This window comes from Vicugna pacos, chromosome 4, assembly GCF_048564905.1.
Source record: "Vicugna pacos chromosome 4, VicPac4, whole genome shotgun sequence".
NCBI lineage: Eukaryota > Metazoa > Chordata > Mammalia > Artiodactyla > Camelidae > Vicugna > Vicugna pacos.
The window spans coordinates 70,333,913-70,354,871 of NC_132990.1; the positions used below are offsets into that span (position 1 = coordinate 70,333,913).

General features: G+C 40.0%; 1 protein-coding gene across 1 annotated transcript in view; it reads right to left on the minus strand.

Moving 5' to 3' along the window:
- Positions 1-20,052, minus strand: part of PSMB7 (proteasome 20S subunit beta 7) — a 55,862-nt gene extending 35,810 nt beyond the window's left edge. Inside the window, exons 1-5 of the mRNA XM_006205527.3 lie at positions 19,915-20,052; positions 19,390-19,483; positions 18,513-18,610; positions 17,125-17,265; positions 10,843-10,958 (exon numbers count right to left, since the gene is read on the minus strand). Coding sequence (XP_006205589.1) covers positions 10,843-10,958; positions 17,125-17,265; positions 18,513-18,610; positions 19,390-19,483; positions 19,915-19,976 — 511 coding nt within the window. The 5' untranslated portion in view covers positions 19,977-20,052. The remainder of the gene's footprint in view (positions 1-10,842; positions 10,959-17,124; positions 17,266-18,512; positions 18,611-19,389; positions 19,484-19,914) is intronic.
- Between the last annotated feature and the right edge of the window lie 907 nt (positions 20,053-20,959).

Consider the following 20,959-nt stretch of genomic DNA (forward strand, 5'->3'; position numbering starts at 1 on the left):
CCAGCCCTGCAGCCCTGGCCTCCTCCCCACCTGAAGGGGAGGACGACAGAATCTGTCTTCCTCACAGGACGGCTGAGACCTGAATGACATGACGCATGTAAAGCAGAGTGCCTGGCACACAGTAAAAGCTCAATAAAAGCTAGCTATTACAAATTCTCTAAGACAAGGTCCCGTCCTTCAGGGGCTCTTTTATACAATCATTCTCAACAAGTCTCAGAGTTGGCAGCTTTAACAGAAACAGAGTTCTTAAAATCTCTTCTATCAAAGTCATGAAGTTCCGAGAGGCAGGAGGAAATAAGATTTCTACTACTTCTCCCCGAAATCAGTTTAACCAGATCTTTCCAGGAAAAGAACTGCTCCTTCTGCTGAGGAGTGGTCCATTTTAAGCACCCAAGGACCCGTTTGCCACCGGGGCCTGCCACGGTGCAAGACGTAAGCTGCAGTACAGGAGTAACATCGAGAGCTCTCATCCATCAGCGTCAGCTCCCCCCCCCCCCCGACAGCGTACTTCCTCACACCTGCTCATTGTTAGTCAACTGGCCACTCATCCTGGACAAAATGTGGTGCTTTCCACAGACCACAGACTGGGGTCATTTTTCACTCTGTTGCTGTCTATGAGGCCTAGTCTCCTGGTGTTGGTGCCTGCTCCGGAGGCCAACGCAGCCAATGTGTGAAGAGCTGATTTATGAAAATAAAACCACGTTGGTGCCAGGGGACCACCTTCAGCCACTAGAGAGCAGTGGAACTCCTCTCAGCGCTCAGGAAAACTCAGACACTCACTTGAAGTGGTTTAATTGTATGCATGCATTTCATTATAAGTCTTGGCCAAAAGCTTCCAGGCGAAGCAGGCCAAGCAATCAGACAATCTTGCATGGGTTGCTGAAATCCAGATTTGTCCTTTGTCAGCATAAACAGTTTAATTTGATGTTTTCACTCCTGAGTAAGCACTGAGTATTACATTTAAACCCCTCGTGAGGGGGAAGAATGCTTCCTTTTCATCAGCAAATGTACCTCAATGTCAGTCTATCTTTTATTCCCAATGAATAAAAAATTATTTCATTTAATATGCTTAGAAATAGATTTTTAAAGAATCCAACATTTTCACTCAGAAACTAATTTCTCAAAAGATGCAGTTCCTTTTCTAAATGTAATGTCAAAAAGGACTTAAATTTTATTCTAAATAAATAATTTAAAACACCACTTGAATGAAGGGAACAAGGATTTTTCTTATAATTGCAACTGCAACGTCTCATTGACCTGACAGGTTATAAAACACTTATTCTTAAGAAAAGACTAACATTTGAGGCATCCAGGACTAAAAAGTGAAAGGCTGCGTTTTATTAGTGCATTTTAATGAAATGCCACAAGGTGTGAGAACAGAAAACTGTTCTCCTTCAAACAGAGGAGTCACCTAACCTCACGTTTAAAGGGTAAGATGGAGGATGAAAATTACCTTAAAAGATGCCTCTCTTAATCAGTCTCCCACCATGATCTGGCCCGACCGGGAAACAGAAGCTCTCACCCAGCACTCTGCTCTCCCTCCTGCAGCAGAAACTCACGGCAGTCCAAGCTGACAGGTCTATCAAAGACATCCTTTACTCTGGTCCATATTTCAAAATAACTTCCCAAATTATAAATTACTCCACTTTGCAGATTTCTTCCCAGTTTTCCTATCCCTCAGAACCCTCAAGGACAACGGATCACAGTGTTTAATAATTCATAAAAATACACACTGTCTTAATTGTAAGTAAAGGTTTACTTTGCCCACAGACCCTGTGTGCAAACAATAATAAATCCTATTTACTGAAGAAAGTGTGCAAAGTACTGTTACATGTATTTTTTCACTTAATTCATCTGTGAACTAGGTGGTATAATCTCCATTTTATAGATTAAAAAAAAAAAAACTAAAATCAGTGAAGTAAGGGAACCTAACCAAAACCACACAGCTAGTAATGGCAGAACTGGTTGCCAGCAAGACCCTCGTTCTATGACCTCCACAGTGAAAAGTCTTCTGATGCACAAAAATGACCTTCCATTTGGTCTGTCCAATAAGAAAGTAAAAAAACCTTCAAGCACTACATTACAAGACCAAACAGGCAAAATTTTCTGTAGTAGGGCCAATTCTGAAACAAAAGCAGGTAAAGATGAACTAGTTAACCTTACTCTCTCTAAAGTGGGGTTTAAAGCAAAGGAGTTAAAACTGTAAGCACTGCATTTAACTGTTCTGAAATGTACTCCTGGCAAGGGCTTTTACTTGGCTGCAGACTAAGGACTGGACTCAAATCAGAAAAGACTTCATGGTAAAATGTCAGAGCAGAAAAAAGAGGAGGAAGAGCACCCTAACATTAATTTAATACCTCACTACTTTACCTACAAGAGACATTTAATATTTTTCACACACAAGCAAGAACAAAGTCCACTCTAATTAAAACAGATTAAGAACCGGCAAGGGCTGGCTCTATTACATTCCCTGTAACAACATGATGAATTGTAGAAGTAAATATTTCCTCATTTCCTAACATAACGGCACCATCTATTGGCTTAGTACCACCTCTGCAAGAACCAGGAATCAAGATGCATAATCCAACTTTCATGGGCTTTTGGTTCTCAGTTGCTTAATTCCTGGCATTTCACAGTAGTATAAATTTTAAGATATAAAATCCATGCATTGCACATTTTAAATGTTCTGAAATGCATCTTACTTATATTAATCAAAGCAGGAAAAACTGCCAGAGAGAAATCTTAGTACACAGAATTGCGCACAGAGAATGTGTTAGCACTAAAATTATCAAAACACCATGCACCAAACATCTACGATTTTCTACACACAAAGATTTTTACATGTGGTATCTCACTTAATCCACATTTCCCATGGGACAGATCCTCTAATCCCCATTTTCCTGAGGAGAAATCAATGTTCACAGTCAAATAGCTAATAAATGTCGGACTTAGATCTAAACCCAGTTTGACTGCAAAGATCAGCTCACTTCACTATCCTGCAATACCTCAAAAAATTAAAAATGATGTCAGAGCAACACATGCACGGACAAAGCACACATGCTTTGTAGGGCATGCTCACACACAACACTGCAGCATCCCAGTGACCCCGTGACCTTCAAATAACAAAAAGCTTCTTTTCAGAAATGAGGGTTTGAGGCTGAGAGAGGTTAGGTGACTAGCCTTGGTCAGGCAGGGCTGGGGCTGGAGCCAGCTTGGGCTTCCATCTCTTTTTCTAGGATTCTATGTAATAGCTCAAGTGATTACAGAAAAGGCGGTTCTGGATGGTCCCTGGCTGTATGGACAAACTGCCTACCAGAAAGGGGTTCCTGCCACTGCACAGCCCCAGATCCACAGAGAGCAGGGGCTGAGACTCACTCTTGCCCTGATGCAGACATGCTTGCAGTGTGGAACCCCCGCACGCAGTCACCCGGCCACACTAGTCAGGAAAAAGAATTTCCCTCAACACTAGAGCTATGAGGTCATGTGCCCTCTGAGAAGCTTTTACATGCGCCTACGAACTAAATACAGTGCTGCCGAGTTCACACCTGATTTCAGACTTGAAAATGAATGTGGAAGAAGTATGTGCCATCTTATAAGCACATTAATTTGATCCAGTGTAGGAAAATTTTTTAAATCCGAGCTATGTGGAGATTACAAAACGTCTCTATAATGGCTGCACTTTAGTGTAAAAATATGGAGAAAATGGCAGCTCTGAATTCCCACTGATGTTCCTAAGTTCCAACTTAATTCTAAGACTCTTCTTTGCCCACAAGGTGAGACATTCAGCATGTTTACTACTCTGTCCCGAATCTTTTTAATTGCTAGGGGGCTCTGTAAACTGGGACTTAAGAGGTACATTCCAATAATTAGGAAATTGTATAACCAGTTTATCTGGAGATAGAATTTTACCTGGATGGCTCTGGCAGTGACCCCACGTCTTCCCTAATGGTGCATATCAATGTTTATTCCTTAAGTTAGTATTCCTAAATTGTCCAAGGGCCTCATTTCCAGGAATGTCGTGCTTGAAATTTCATTCATATTAATTCTCTATGTGAATAAGTGGGCAAAATAAAAATTTTATACACATTGCCAATGCTGCTACAAGGAACACTGCCAAACTAATAGCAAAAGATGGTCCCCAAGCTTCTCCTGACACCACTTCAGTTTGCCTAATAAAGAAAAGCTGGCGAGTTAAAAGAATAAGCTAATTAATCTGAGAATTAAAAGAACCCACATTTTGTCTATAAAAAAATGGCCCTTTTCCCTTTCTTAATAAAGAAAAGTCAAAGAGTCTTGCCCGGCTTTCCACAATCACACTAATCGACCACTTGCAGTCTCTTGAAAATTATTTTCTTAAAAAAGAAATAACTAAAGAAACCTAAGAAGCTCCTTTCTTCTTTTTTAAGAACGCACCAAGTCAAACTTGGTCTGGACCACATGCCACACACCACTCACAGCAATAACAAAGCCAAGGAGGAAAAACCAGAGGACGGGGTTCTCATGCCAGATCATGCACCTCTAGGCTGTGTGACCTTAGCATACCTCTCTGGGCCTCAGTTTCCTCATCCATAAGACAGGGATGATAGCACCCACCTCAAAGCAGCGCAAAGATTAAATCAGCAAAGCATCTCACAACAGGTGCTGGCGCTGCAGTTGGAAAGCTGCAGGATGAAAGCTGCTATCATTCTGGTCAACATCCCACCCACAAAAAAGGTTTTAGCATAGTGGTAGTCAGAGGGCCACACTGTGAGGACTTTGATTCATTCTTCTCTCAAGCAAACCCTTGGGAAGGTGAGCCTTCAGCGAGGAGGCTGCTGGACCCTGTGCTCAAGGAGCTGCACCAGCACGTTAAAGATGCGCAAGACAAGACAGGTGTCTTCTAGTCAACGTGAATTAAGAGCAGCCTTCAGGCACCTGGCTAGTCACCAATATAGGCCCATGGGTAGACAAAATTTCGACACCCTTGTCTTATGGGTAATTTGCAGCTTCCAGCTCTTACTGTCAAATCACTCAGAAAAAAAAAGACTTATTACAAAGTTTTGTTTTTATTTCTCATAATAAAAAACTCATAATCCACTAACACATGAGCATTTACATGAAATATTCATTTTCTCACTTACGCCACACTTACGGAAAGCCTCAATCCCACAGAGAATGCTGATGTACCGTGGGCACATTTCAGCAAGGAGGGCCTTCTAGTTGGGAGGTTTGGTTTGCAGCTCACCCAAAATAAATCATGTGAATTAAAACAAAACTACCAAATTTTGGCACTTCTGGGGTTCTCTCTCAATATCCAGCTTCCCAACCCCTTCAAAAAAAAGGAAAGACAGAACAGCAGCGATCTCCGGAAGGCTTCATTAGGAAGAAAGGCAGGCCTGCACAACTCCCACCGCAGGGAAGGGCCCACCAAGCCCTGCTTGGAAGTGAACAACGGCTAAAAGAAACGAAAAGCATGACAGAGACAAAGCCAGGGGAGCAAAAAAACCGTACTTCATTTCACATTCTCTGATAAACGGCAATCTTCACAATGGACTTGGGTTAGAAAGAAACAAAATATAAAAATCATGTTGTCTTCTGGTGCTAGAATTGTGTATAATTTTTTAAAAATACTCTTTGATTCTATAAAGCTGTTTCAGTAAATACTGTTTTAGTAATATGCAGAATAGAAAACCTGAACAATGAGCAGTCAAAAATGTGCCAAATAAAATGCCCCTCAGGAATTTATGTATTTTTAGTATTTAGAAGCAAGGCTTAATAGCTTAATGAAGTAACATCTGTAAGATGATAAAATCAAAGCAGCTGTGATGAGCTGGGGCTTGCCTGCGCTGAAAGACAAGGGTTCAAATTCCAGCTTTGCCACTTATAGACAGGACAGTAACAGGAGGCTAGTAAATCTAAGTTTCAAGTTTCTCATCAATAAAATGGCAATGACAGCATTCCTTGCATAGAATTTCAACTGAAAATAACATGACAGCACCAGCAGACACTGGCACAGACACTTCCAAATATGCTTTAAGTTTAAAATAATATTAAACTTAAAAAAAAAAGGACCTATCACATGCAATGCTTTATGCTCTTTTCCTACGGCTCTACTAGGGCCACACAAATGAAACATATCCTGAACTCTGTTCCAGGGGTACTGTAAACTGCTGGTTCATAAACAATAAACAGCAGTTAAGGTTCCTAACACTAGGTTCCATGTGTTTTGGCACAAGCAAGTCAGAGAGCCAGAAAATGAATTCACCATCAAATATTCATTGAGTCACACAGGACTCCGTGAGACTCGGGGAGTAAAACAGATTTCCACTAACACAGATCTCATATTTTTGCAAGAGCAGGAAGGACAAGGCTGGGGTAAGTGGAGTATGGACAAGGCTGAAATCCTGGAATCAAGCTTCACACCAAATGCCCGGAGAGGGACTTGCTTACAGCCTGGGGCAGCCATGAGGAAATGGCTTCTGGGCTAGAGCTTGGATGATGATTAGGACACTCCAGGCAACAAAGGCATTTCTGGAAGAAGGCAGCAGGGCAGCAATGGGGTGTAAAAGCCAGTTTAGGGGAGGGAAGGGGTCTGTTGCCACAAATGCCTAAGGTATACGTGGAGGAGGAACAGGAAGTAAAATGGGAAAAAGGGTCCAGAGCCGGACTGGAAGGAAGGTGACTGCAGTGGAGGAGTTACTGTGACACTGTGGTGAAGAGCCAGGAAGGGACTAGCACTGAGGCAGACAGGAGAGGATGGATGACAGAGACCCGGGATCTGGCCTAATGACTAGCTGGCTTCTGAGTGCTCTGCGACGACCATGGCCGCCCCTATGCCACTGGACTCATCCACACGCTCAACATTTCTGGCCAGATGTAATTTCCCTCTCTGCCTCCAGACTTCCCCCATGCCAGTGCTTCCTTCTACAGCTGTCAGACTGCTCTAACAATATCTTGTTCTTTCACTCCATGGCTTGAAAAGAGTAGATGGGAACTCCAGGACAAAATCCAAACAACTCAGCCTCTATCCCCGGGACCCTCTCCAGCCTAGCTTTCCAGCCTGGCCTCTGCTCCATCTTCCTGAATGTCCACACATCCTCATTCCTTTCTGTCTTTGCTTCTGCTGTGCCCCAGCATGGGACACTCCCCCAAACCACTGCACCGTACTTGGCTCACCCATCCAGCAAACTCTGGCCTTTCAGCAAGTACCTCGTGCACCACAGGGCCTGGAGTCCTTAAGTGTTACTTTTTCTCATCTTTCACCTACCAGACTGGAGAATACCCAGTGTAGGTGAGGTTGTAAGAGAAAGGCATTCTCATATTCTCTTGATGGAATATAATCTAGTGCAATCTTTTTGGAGGGTAATTTAGCAATAGCTCTCAAAAGGTAAAATGCACTGTATAGCCAGCCATCTGTTACTTTTTTGGGCTACTCCACAGCTGTACATCCCTTCTGCATCTGGGGAACTCCACCACCTTATGAGTGGATGACTAAGCTTCAGCAATCAGAAGACCCACCCCTCCCTATAAGGAACTCTTGACAGTGAGAGAGATGGTAGGACTCCGTTCCCAAGCGAGGCAGGCTGGGTAGCAGAGTGAGTAGTGAGTCCAGGACCCACGCCAACTGGGCCCGAGAGTTGTCTGCAGCATCCTGCACTCACCTGCAATGGCCCATTCTGCAGCATGATTTCTGACATTGCTCTTGGCCCCAAACCCAGTTTTTGCCCTGTGAGCCACCTACCACTCTTTAAAAAAAAAAAATCCTCTTTTCTTAAATCATCCAATGATTGTATTGCTTACAACAAAGAACTCTGAGCAATTCCACCCTAATTCAGAAATTCCACTACTAGGAATTTATCTGATGTGCTTATACAAGAATATCAAGACACACTTGTTGCAAAAACCTGGAAACTAAAATATCCATCAACAAGAGACTGGGTCAGCAAATCATGGTACAGTCATATACTGCCATTCTATGAAGGTATTATTATGGATCTGATACTGATTTACAAGCTCTGATACAAAAACTTCCTCAAAACAAGTTAACAACAATGGAACAGTTTTTATAACATGACTTCCATTATGTTTTTTTTCTTTTTCTTTTTTCCCATTATGTATTTTTAATAGGGACAGACAGGCAGACGACAAAGATATATAAAGGTGAATCATAAGTCATCTTCTGGAAAAAAAAAACAAAATAAACTCAATAGTGGTTACTCTGGAGGAGAAATATGAAATAGAGACATTTTTCATGTAATATTTTCCCCACTTGAATGTTGTCATGTTTACTTTCATTAGGAAATGTTCGCATGTCACCTGCTCAGTGAGGACTTCCCGAACACCCATTACCCATACACTGTTTCCTGCTATTCTCTCTCATTACTGTTCCTTTCCTCCAGGACACTTAGTACAGTGCATTCGTTTGGATTAACGTACATTTACTTCTGTAATTCCTGTCTCCCACATGAGGCTCTAAGCTCTGAGGGCAGGTGTTGTGCTGACCACTATATTCCCAGCACTTAGCACAGGGCCTAGCACACAGTAGATGCTAAATAAATATCTGATAAATGAATGAAAGTAACTTATCCTTCTTTTAAGATTCGGCTCAAGTGAAGTGAAGCTTTTCCTGAAATCTTCCAGTTGAAATGTGACCGTTTCTTCCTGGAGCTGCCAGTAGCCTTTGCACCACTGCCCTTATCTCTTTACACATCTCTCTCCTCCATACACTGTGACTATGTTGAGGGCAAGGACCTCTATTTGTGGATGCTGCCACAGTGCCTTTACTCAAGAAATAGTTGATAAATAAATGAACAGATGAATAAACTAAACCTCAAAGTGACACCTTACTTGGGTATTAAAATCAGGTGTTACTGATGTCTTATTTTTCTTAATCTTCTATGTGAACAAAACCTGACTGTGTAATGATTTCTAAATAGAAGTGTGCTATAAACTCAAAGCTGGGGAGCCATCACCCTGGACTCACACTGGCCTTGGAGGGAAAGGAGACCATTGTCAGCCAGGACAGAGCACAAAGTGGAGTTGCAGGAATGAAATGAACAGACACAAATCTGCTCTAGTCACTTTCAACAACTTTTCCTAAATTTGGGATTATGCTCATAAACTGCTATGGTTCAAAAAGCAAGAAACCAATTCAACTTTTCCACCTTAAAAAGGCAACGGCTTTGTATCAATGTTAAATTTCCTGACTTTGATGATTTTATCAAGGTGGATATAAGAGGATATCCTAAAGTATTTAGAGTTGGAGGGTTATGGTGTCTGCTATTTATTCTCAAATGGTTCCATACACAAAAAATTAATGATAATAATATATGAGAGAACAAGCAAAAATGTGGTAAAATGTTAAAAATTGACGAACATGAGTAAAGAGTGTTCATTATACATTACTGTTACTTTTCTCCAAGTGTGAAATTTTTTTAAGTTAAAAAAAAGAAGAAACAAAATTACTTAATGGAAAAGGCTATTCTACCTTTAAAACCATTTAAAAGCATCAGATGGGGAGAAATAAAAACAGTACTTTGATGGAGATAACAAATACGATGGAACAAAGCAATTCAGAACAATTCTAAAATTACTGTATCTTCATTTTAAAATAATTATTCCATACAGTATCTGGGGACAAATCATTCTCTTCACAAACAGGGAACATCTGTTGTACACTAACCTTGTAAGAAGCTTGTATATTAAATGGAATGGAATGGCAAAAGTCTCAAACCAGCAATTTGCAAACTATTCAAGGCAGCAGTGATTCCTGGCTCTGTAGCGCCAAGATATCAAGACAAAAAATGTGAGAGGCATAAACAGCAGCTGGAAAAACACCAGCTACACATGACCTGTTAAAAATTTCTGGATGTGTACAACTTCACGCAGAAACTTAACATAAAAAGTTAAACCTGAAAATCCCAATTCACCTAAATACAATTTTATCCCTTTTTTTTTTTTTCGGTCATTAAAAAAAAAATACTCTTATCTAGCACTCAGAGCTAAAATATAGGTGTCCAAAGCTGATCTAAGAGTGTAACTACTATTTATAGGCCAAGCACTGGGCCAGATGCTTTATATACATTCTTTCTAATCATTATAGCCTCGTGTATATTGTAGGTATTGTTACCATTTCATAGGTAGGAAACCAAGGCTCAGAGAGGAATTATATGCCCAGGATCCTTCTGAGATTAAGTGGTAAAGATAGATTCCGATCATTCTAGTTTAAAAAAAAATCTCTGCCTGTACCAGGCCTGTGCCCGCAGGGAGGCTCCACTCTGGCTTGCCCTCTGCCCAGAGGCCCTTCCCCTCAAACCTCTCTTTCTTCATGAACCTGCCCTCACCTTCCTATTTAACAATTTCGTCTGCCTTCCACCCCAATAGTCTCCAGCCCATTTATACCGCATTAATTTTTTTAAACTTTCTGTTTTGAGACAATTATAAATACACATGCAGACACAAATAATAATCAAGTTTCTGTACACCCTTGACTCAGTTTCCCTCAAAGTTTCCCTTGTATAACTATAGTATAGTATCATCTGCATTACTTTTTTCTCCTAGTATTTATCACTTTATAACATATTACAAATATATATATTTACAGTAATTGTTACTATTGTCTGTCTACCTCCACTAAAGTATAAACTCCTTGTGGGCAAGAATCTTTATCCAAATTTTGTTCACTGCTATATCCCAAGCATACAAAACGGGGCCTAATCCCTAGGAGGAACTCCATAAACACTGGTAGAAGGAATCAGAGCACTGTATTGCACTGTCACCTCTAACAGGAAACACACCAGCTCCTTAAGAGACCACCTTGGTAAGTAAGAGGACTCTGAAACATCAGGGAAACATTACACTCACCCATGGTGACATAAGGCAACTTATCAGTCGATCCATGAGGATAGATGCTGTAGAGGTGAGGTCCAGTAACATCTACTCCCCCCAGAACTAGGGCTGCACCAATGTAACCTTGATACCTGGTGATCAGAGTGCGCATAAGAGAGAAAAAAATGAGTCTACATTGCATCACTGTAACTTAACCAAAAGCTGTATGAGAAGTCAGACAACAAAAAAGCTTTCTTATACTACTGCTGCTTCACTAAGTAGTTACTGTTTTGATGGGGAAAAAACAGGCAATGGAGCAAACACACTTGAACATGTACCTTTAGCCAATAAAAACGATAAATTTTGTGAGGCACCCCACGTACCTCATATCAGCTCAGTCTTCCAACCCCTTTTAGTGTATGCGCTGCCGCAGTGAGCACCCAACCCCCTTTAAAAGAGGGCATTATAATTCTTACTGTAGAAAAGAGAAAACCAACCCAAAAACATTAAGTACTTGCCCAATGTCTCAGAGCCACACTTGGCTTACTCCAAAGATTATCAGCACCCTTCCGTCGCACCTTTGTGATTAGCAGACAAGCTCCCTTCCAAGTCAACAATGGGGAATTGCTAAACTAAAGCTGTTCAAATTATCGAGCTCCCCATAGCCTCCCAGGAAAATGGCTAATGGCGAAACACCTTTCCTTTTAGTAATTCCACAAAATTATGACAGGTATGCAGTCATACTGAGCAGAACAGAAAAGTATTTCATCATACAGGGAAGTGAATGATGAAATTACTCCACGATGGCCTATAAAACCCATTGCTACTGCCCACAGGATAAAGCTGTATCTCTCAGGAACATGAGCAGGAATACATTTTCCACCCTACTTCCCCTCTGTTTAATTCCACACATATCTGTTCCTCTACAAAGGTAGTTTGCTAACTCTATAGATTGCTTTCCCTATATTTGACTCAGTTTTTTTACCATTAGAACTGCTACACAAGATAAACATGCTGGATTTAAAGTTCTCCGCTGTGAGCCTTTAGCTCTTTGGGAAGAAAAACGAAACCAACACATGCTCAATTTGCCTAATGATATAATTATTAAAACTGATATAACTAGATTAACACAAAGACCAATCAAAGTCATAATTTCAGATCGTCTGAGACATAGCTACCCATCAGGAGGCACTCCAGGTATACGGAACAGTCAAGCCCATGTCATTCAATTATCACCTTGTTATTTCAAATCTTCCATTTATAAGTGAAAAAATAAAGAGCAGGAAAGGATTTCAGAAGCAGCCTCAAGAAGGAACAGAGGTCCAGACAGGGAAAGAAACTGGTCCTAAGCTAAATGAGCTAGCAGCAGAGTCAAGACCAGAATCACCAGACCTACCGCTCCCACACCAGTGCCTGATCCACTACACCAGCTACCTGCCAAACAGGTTGTTTAATTAAACTCAGTAACAATCAGCTAGTTCCCTTCCAAGCTAAAACATAATCTCTGTTTGCTGCCTTTAAAAGAGTCTAAGATATTTTACAAAGTTAATAAAATCCTTAAAAAAAGATCCCAAAATTCTACTTCCAGGATTCTAATTCAAAGGATATAAAAGGACAAATATGCAACAATGAATGCACAAGAATTTTTACTTCAGTAACTGTGATGCTAAAAAAGTGGAAACAGTCAGAGGGAGAATCAGCTAAACTAATACAGCTATACAACAGAACACGTCACAATCATTAAAAATCACGCTACATTCTTCGTACACTGATGGTAGCGCAACTCAGTACAATCTTTTTCTGGACAATTTTGACTATATGTATCAAAATGCTAAATGTGCATATCTTTACACAGCAATTCCACTTCTAGGAATTTATTTTAGAATATAGCCTACAGGATTAACAACACAAGTACTTAAGGGTTCTAATGTTCCAAAAGGTTCACAGAATACCTTGCAATATCTTAAATACCTTAAAAGAGGCAATATTCTTAATGTTCAAAAATTGGTTAATAAGACAGATTACTGTGATCCACCGAAACTATGATATTGATTAATGGTTCTTAAACTTTTATGGGGCACAGACCCTTCTGAAAAAGTGAATAAAATTGTGGAACCCTCGCCCATGACAAGTGTACATACACAAGTTTTTTACTATCTCAGGAGAGTTACAGGTCTCCAGAACTCCATGGGCTCAAGACAAAATCTCTGGATGCTGAGCTCTTCTACTGATGGGAACAATATTCACATTATATTATTATGTGAACAGGGTCATTTACAAAACAACACATATAGTAGGATTTCATATCTGCAAATGCATGAGTATATATGCACGGCATAAAAGGTCTGAAAAAACAAGACCTCAAAGATTCACAATGCATGTCTTTAAGTAGCAAAATATCAGGTGAAATCTACTACTTTCCTCTTTTAGCATTTCTATAGTGTCTCATTTTTTTTTGCAATGATCGTATATTACTTTTATAATAATTTATAAAAAGGTTATTTTCCATTTGAAATGCTCCAATATGATGCACTGATAGGTGAAAAGATTAGGTTATTCTGTGGGATAGGATGCACAACCATGATCTCATTTTTATAAAACAAAATACGTATTATTAAATATAGGAAAAAACTTGAAGAATGTTAACTGTTAGCACCAACTGCTTATGGGTGGTAGAAATCCAGATAATTTCTATTTAATCTACACTTTCTAGCTTTTTTACTGTGAACATGCACTAGTAATACAGAAGGAAGGATCAAATGAATGAATAAATATAAAATACTAGAAGTATATACACCCAACCAGAACACAATTCTCCCTGAAAGGCAAAATTTTTATTTTTAATTTGGGCTTTTCAGTATTTCCCAACTTTTCCACAATGAATATATACTACTTTTGTAAGAGAAAAAAAAAAGTACAATATAATAAAATAAATAAAAAGAAACTCTACATATTCAAATAGTCTCCAGAATATAGAACAGTATATAACAAAGATTTCTGCTGGATTCAACATGGAGGCTCTGTGCTCAGAAGGAACAAGTATTATTTGTATCTTCTACATCTAGCCACCACAGAAGTAAAATAAAAGTATTGCTTTGAAGTACTTTCGAAGTGGAAAAAAAAAAAAGTGAATGTAGGGCCACAAATGGCAAAATATCCTTCCTTCTTATGGGTGAGCTATATTCCATTACACATATATATGCTGCATCTTCATTATCTATTCAACTATTGATGTGCACTTAGGATGCTTTCATATCTTGGCAATTACAAATAATGTTGCTGTTAATAGTAAGGTGTATGTGTCTTTTAAAATTAATTCTTATTTTTAATTGGTTTTATTCCTTTGATGACTACGTAAATTTAAAAAGCTAAAGCTCTAAATGTTCTTAGAAACAATAAATAGTACGTATGTGTAAACTTAAAATAAATGTGCAGAAATAAAAAATGCAAGAAATGAGCTATCAAGCCATGAAAGACATGCAAGAAACTTAAAAGACATTACTAAATGAAAGAAGCCAGTCTGAAAAGGCTGCAAACTGTACCATTCCAACCAAATGACATTCTGGAAAAGGCACAGCTACAGAAACAAAAAGATGGTGGTTTCCAGGGTTTTGGGGAGAGGGAGGGAGGGAGGAAGGAATGAATAGATGGAGCACAAGGGATTTTTAGGGCAATGAAATTCTGTATAATACTATAGTGGTGGCTATGTGTCATTATACATTTGTCAAAACCCATAGAATGTACAACATCAAGAGTGAACCCTAATGTAAACTATGGAATTTGGTTGTCCCTGTTGGTTCATCAACTGTACCAAATATGCCACACTGATGAGGGATATTGAGGGTAGGGGAGTATGTATGTGTCAGTGGGGAGGGCTATGTGCAAACTCTCTGTATTTTCTGCTCAATTCTGCTGTGAACCTGAAGCTGCTCTAAAAAAATTAAGTCTATTAAAAAAAAAAAAGTACTGCTTAGATAAAGAAAAGATGTCCACTTCTGCTTACCAGAACTTCTGTTCTCCCTGATTCACATACAAGGAAATGGGTTATTCAGGGGGAAAAAATACAGTAATAGCAAGAAGAGTACACCTTGTATTCCTTTTCAGTCTCTGAATTTTATGGGGCTCTAACTGTGCATCAGGCCCTGTACTAGGCATTGTCATAAGCCTTATTTCTCTATTTGTTTATTCATTTCCTCCTTAAAAGTTACAGAGACAGAACTATTACCCCCATTTTATTTAGGAAGGAACTGAGACTAAGGTGAGGTGAATAGCCCAAGGCCACACAAATACAAGTGCTATAGACAGGACTAAAGTCAAATCCTATGCGTTTTTCCCTTATACTAGTGACTCACTTTATGTAATTCAACAAAAATGTCCAAAGACATAAAGAACCATAATTATCCTGGCTTAAATTTTTAAGTGTTCTTTTCAAAACTTTGATAAAATTTAACTTTTACAAGGTATGTTTAACTAAAAATAATAAAATACTTGAAAAAAACAGAATTTAGGATTCCTAAAATATTCTAAAGAGATTAATAGAAATATCTACTAGATTTAACGAAATGCTTTAAATGACATTGCAAGCAATCTTGAAATACACTACCACAATTTTACAAGTTTAAAAATTGTCTTAAATGTAATGCACCACAGAAACCACCAGAGGGAGCCTTTTATTTAAAATCAAAGTCACAAATGTCTTCAGATTATCTTGACAACAGATGTGCTTTAACAAATTCTCACACTGTACTGGGAGAATTTATTTGATAGGCGATAATTCTCCAGGATCAGGATGATGATTATGTACATGAATAAACGGGAATCACTGACATAAAGGCTCAGTACAGCCAGAGGAGGAATTAGGCCGATATGAGTAGGCTTCTTGCCCATATGACTCATAAACCCTGGTATCCTCCACTGTAAAATGGGAACTACACTACCAGCCTTGCTGCACAGCTACATGAAACCTCACATCCACTTACTGAGAGCCTGGAGGCCAGGCCACACTTGTAGATGAAGACTGCAAATTCACTCAAAGGCAAGGGCCAGGCAGGAAACAGGGAAGTGAACCAGGCCAGGACTGACAGACCTTCCGCTTCCACTTCTAAAGGCAACATCCGCCACTCAGCTCCAGATTACTGCCACATGTTACCCCACCCATGTTATGAGTTTTTATCAAAAGAAGCTGGAAATCCGTGTTTTAAATTCAAAGCTCTCAATTTATAATTATTGGCCATTATTTTTTTAAAAAAACACTCTATGACCCAAATGAAATCTCTCTATAAATTGAATATGGCCTGTGAGCTGCCAGCTTACAATCTTTGCTTCTGTTCCTGCTCCCCTTTAACTCTCACAAGCCTGGATGCAGCTGCTGCCACTTGGGGCAAAGATAAAATGTTTTGTGTAGGCTGCTTAATGAATGGTAAGGACCAGAATAAAGGCTTTTGATCAACTTCAAAAAAGGAAAAAAGGTATCGTGATGTGCATTCTATAAAGGAAAGAGGAGAGAATTTTTAAAGGTAAAGCAGGTCTCTAAAGGAGCCAATATTCCAACCCAAGAGTAAAAGGCCAGGCTATCTCCACTACACTACATTGCCTCTCTTCTCTTTATGAGGAGCAAATGAGAAAATGGACTTATAATTTGAAACCTGTCTAGAACTATACAAACATAAAGTGATAACGTGATTATTAAGGAAGAAAGAGAAACAAAACTACTAAGAGGAACTCCCTGTGGGAGTCAGCAGGAAATGAAGGTTTAGTTCAGACGAATGACTGTACCTCTTTAAGCCTCAGTTTGTTCACTTACAAATTAGACATGTTAATAACCTCTATCTCAGAGTTAAACGCACAAAACACTTCACACCAGGCCTGGCACAAAGAGACAGATAAATTTTGGTTAATACTAATGTTATTATATCCACTCACAACCAACTACAAACATTTTTCATTTCATTGTTATCTTGCCCCTAAAAGAAGGAGAAAAAAAAATCATTTGTTTGTGTCTGTTCACAAGATGAAATTAAAAGCTCCTTCCAGCTCTTTCCTACTATGAACAAAAATGTTTTTTTATCTAATACCCTAAGCCTCAGAAAATGATTCAATTGGTGACATGTGATTCACTTAGTGGGGAAAAAAAATCCCATAAATTCAAACACATTATCAAAAGCCTCATGAAATTAAAATGGTTTTTTAAGTAATCACTAATTACTGGAATAAAATGTGTATTTCTGAATGCTTTTCCTCTAGCTTCCAGGCTTCCTCTGGCTGAAATCTAAGACATGAGAAAAAGATGCTATAGAAATCCCTACCCTGGAACCTCACCTGAAAAGCATCTGCTTCAGCATCCGATTGGCCGTCACAACTCTGGGAAGGCGGCCAGTGGAGAGGGAGTGAAGCTCCAAGTTGGAAGAAATAAGCTGGGTTGTCATGTCTGTGTCTGCAGCTGTCCCAGCACCACAACAACTAAAAAATACAATTAGAAACTTAGCTGAAATTCAATTACCAAAGGGTTCAATTAGAAGCAGAGCTTTCTGGATAACTTCCACAAGGTTCAGGTGTGCAGAGAGATGTTTTTGAGTACATCTGCACTGTAACTGCTGTCTAACCAATCTTAAATAATCATAAAATCAAGAGTGCACATCTAATTACACACAAATATATTTTCTGTAGCCCAATGAAACATTTCAAATCATTAGTTTCTGTGTTCCTAACAGAGTGTGTATTTCACTTTTCCTAGAATTATATCCAAGTTGTCCAAAAGAGCAAGGCATGTTAAAAGTCCTGCAATTTAATAAATACCAAGTATTTACTACTAGGTACCAGTCATTCCCAAGTGCTGAAAAGAAAATATGACACAGTAATAGCACTTGATTTCAAAGCTGAATGGAGGAGACACACATAGATAAAAATTATTATCTCATATAATACATTATAGTAGCATAGGTACAAAATGCTACAGGAAATTAGAGGCGAGAGCAATTAATTCTGATCTTTGACAAGAGGTTTCATAAGAGCTGGATTTGGAAGAACAGAATAAAAATACCATACAAGCAGAGAAGAAAGGGCATTTCTAAGCAGAGGGGCTGGCAAAAGCAAAGTGAAATAATTTAGAGATGAGAGGAGCAGGGACATGAGGGAAATAGGGACAGTCCAGGTATAACTGGAACACAGGATAATGGCAGCTAAATAGGATGAAAAGGTAAGCTTTTTGTGAGATTGTGCAAGACCTCAAATATCATGCCAAGTTTCGATTGTATCCTGAAAGCAGTGTGGAAATGTGAAAAAATCCCTTGAAAAGTTTTTAGTGGGGAAAGGGACTTAAACAGATCTGTTTTTTTACCAAATCCAATATGGGAGAAAAGTGAACAGTAGAGATAGAGAAAAGACCAAACGCAGAGAGACCATTTAAATGATGACCACAATAGTCCAGGTGAGAAAAAAGAATCTGAACTAAGGCCTTAGTAGAGGCAAGGACAGGAGGGAATGGGTTCATGATGCACACAGGAGGCAGAACTGAGTACCAACTGAACTGAAGACTAAAACAAAGAGAGGACTTCAGGATGAGTAACTTGGGTGGATGGAAATGCCATTTAAGGGAGACAGGAAGAAAATACAGGTTGAAAAACAGGTTTTAGAGAAGAACATAGTAAATTCAATTTTAACCCTGACAAGCTTGAAAGTATGAGTTACTCAGACTAATCAATACTTACTAAATGTTAGGAGATATGAAGTGTATTTTTGAACAGTTCTTGTCAGCAACGACCATCCCTTCAGTTGCCCTTGTATCTGCTCCAAGAACTATGCCATCCTATTTTTTTAAAAAATACATATTTTCAAACAATTTTACATATATAAACCACAGCTCTCCCAGCTTAGGAAAAACAACATTGACCATCCCCTGCTCCCCCAACCACCTCCTCACCACCCGCCGAAACTCCTACCAAAAATATTGTGCTGTATTTTCAGAATTCAAGAAAAGGTTTGTTAATAAATGTTATTGGTTGAACCCTGAGGAGGTGGTAGGAACTATCATTCCTGTTTCCAAATGAGACTCAGAGATTCAGTGAATTCCTTACAAATCACACAGCCAGTATGGGAAAAGTCTTCCATATTAAAATAGCCACCTCTCTCAATTTCTTTTTAAAAGATGTAACTCTTTACCTTTAACCACAATAACCTGTTACCGTTTATCACTCTTACAATAATTAAAGGCAGGAGTTATTATGCCCATTTGAAGGATAGGAAAGTGTGGCTGTAATAGGTGACCTGCCCAAAGTTAGAGGCAGCAAAGAAATTAACAAATCTTGTGTTCTCCCATTACTTCTACCTGCTTCCTAAAGTAGTAACTTAAGACGGAAAAGAAACTGGTCTCCTGTCAAAAACTCTGCAAACTGAGGAAAGAACATAAACTGTTGATAAGCGCACAAACTCTCCTGAGAAACAGTCTCTCCTAAAGGAACTTTTCCTGATGTAGTACTCTGTAACACGTGCCCTTCCTCATACAGCCCAGAGAAGTAAAGGCTGCCAAGTGGCCTGTTTCCTTGTAATTAGTTCAGTCACTGCTGATCTAGGCCTGTCCCGGCTTACCTTATAGACCACCCCTGCGATGGTCGTCCCAGTTTTCCGGGCTGTTGGAAGTTTGAACCCTTTCTTTGCAAAATCGGCTTCCAAAAAGGCATTTCTAAGAGCAAATGAGAGAATAAAGCATTGAAAGGTAGGAACCCATTGCACTGCACTGCCACAAGGAGTGTCTAATAGGGAACTCGGGAAAAGAAAAAACTACTTGCTTTCACGCCCATTTGTTACACTGAATCATCCCAACAGCGGACTATTGTTCCGTTTTTCAGTAAAGAGTGTCTGAGAGGGTCTGCAACTTGCCTAAGGAGACGGAGATAGAAGGTGTCCGGGTGCGCTGGTAAAGTGGAAGAGCAGATCCGACCTCAGGAGAAACCCATGCTCAGGCCCTGATTCCCCTGAGTCACACGGGCCGCGGGCCGCAGGCCCTGCCGTCCACCCGTCCTTCTGACTTCCCGGCTCAGACCGCAGCCCAGCTCCGACCCCGGCACCGCACTCCCACCCCTGCCCTGAAACCCGCCCCGGGCATGGTCTGACCTGCGGCAGTTATCAAAAGAGAAACCTCCAGCCGGTGGCTCATACACTGACACAGCCGCCATCTTCCCGAAAAAGTGCTTCCGGGCCGGGGGCGGGGAGCAAAGAAAAACAGCCGAGCACTTCCTGCGCCGCCGGCGATCTGGGCTTGAAAGGGCGGGGCAAATTTCAACAGCGAGTGATCTTAGAGTTACGGGTTCCTAGAGGAGCCCGGAGATGTTTGGACTATTGCGCCCCAAGTGGCCCGGAGGAGAAACTCAACCCCGGAGCCTGGGAAAGGACTCGTCCAAGGTGGACAAACCAGAGCCAGGCCTTCTACGCACCAGAACAAAGGAGTTTCTACTGCTAATTAGACTACATGGAGCTTCGGAGACAGACACACCCAAGTTCCAGGCACATCTCCTTGCAATGAACAAGTCCTCTGAACTCTGATTTTGTTCCCTGTGCTGTCAAATGGAGACAACAACTGCCTCAAATGGCTGCTGTGAAACGAACGAGCCCATAAAAAAAGAAGTTCAACATCATTAGTCATTAGAGAAATGCAAATCAAAACCACAATATGATACCATTGCACTCCTACCGATATGGCTATAATCAAAATGACAGAAAATAATAAGTGCTGGCAGGATTGTGGAGAAACTGGAACCCTCATATGTGGCTGGTGGCAATGTAAAATGGTACAACTGCTCCAGAAAACAATTTGGCAGTTGCCCCCCCAAGTTAAACATAGACCCAGCAATTGTCTTTTAAGTAGATACCCAAGAGAACTGGAAATGGATGTTCACAAAAACTTATGCACAAATATTTATAGCAGCATTATTCATAATAGCCAAATAATGGAAACAACCCAAATGTCCATCAACTTCATGAATGGATAAATGAAATGTGGTACATTTGTGCAACAGAATATTATTCAGCCATAAAAAGGAATGAAGCATTGGGGGTGGGGGGTATAGCTCAGTGGTAGAATGTGTGCTTGGCATGCACGAGGTCCTGGGTTCAATCCCTGATGCCTCTGTTAAAGGGGGGAAAAGGAATGAAGTATTGA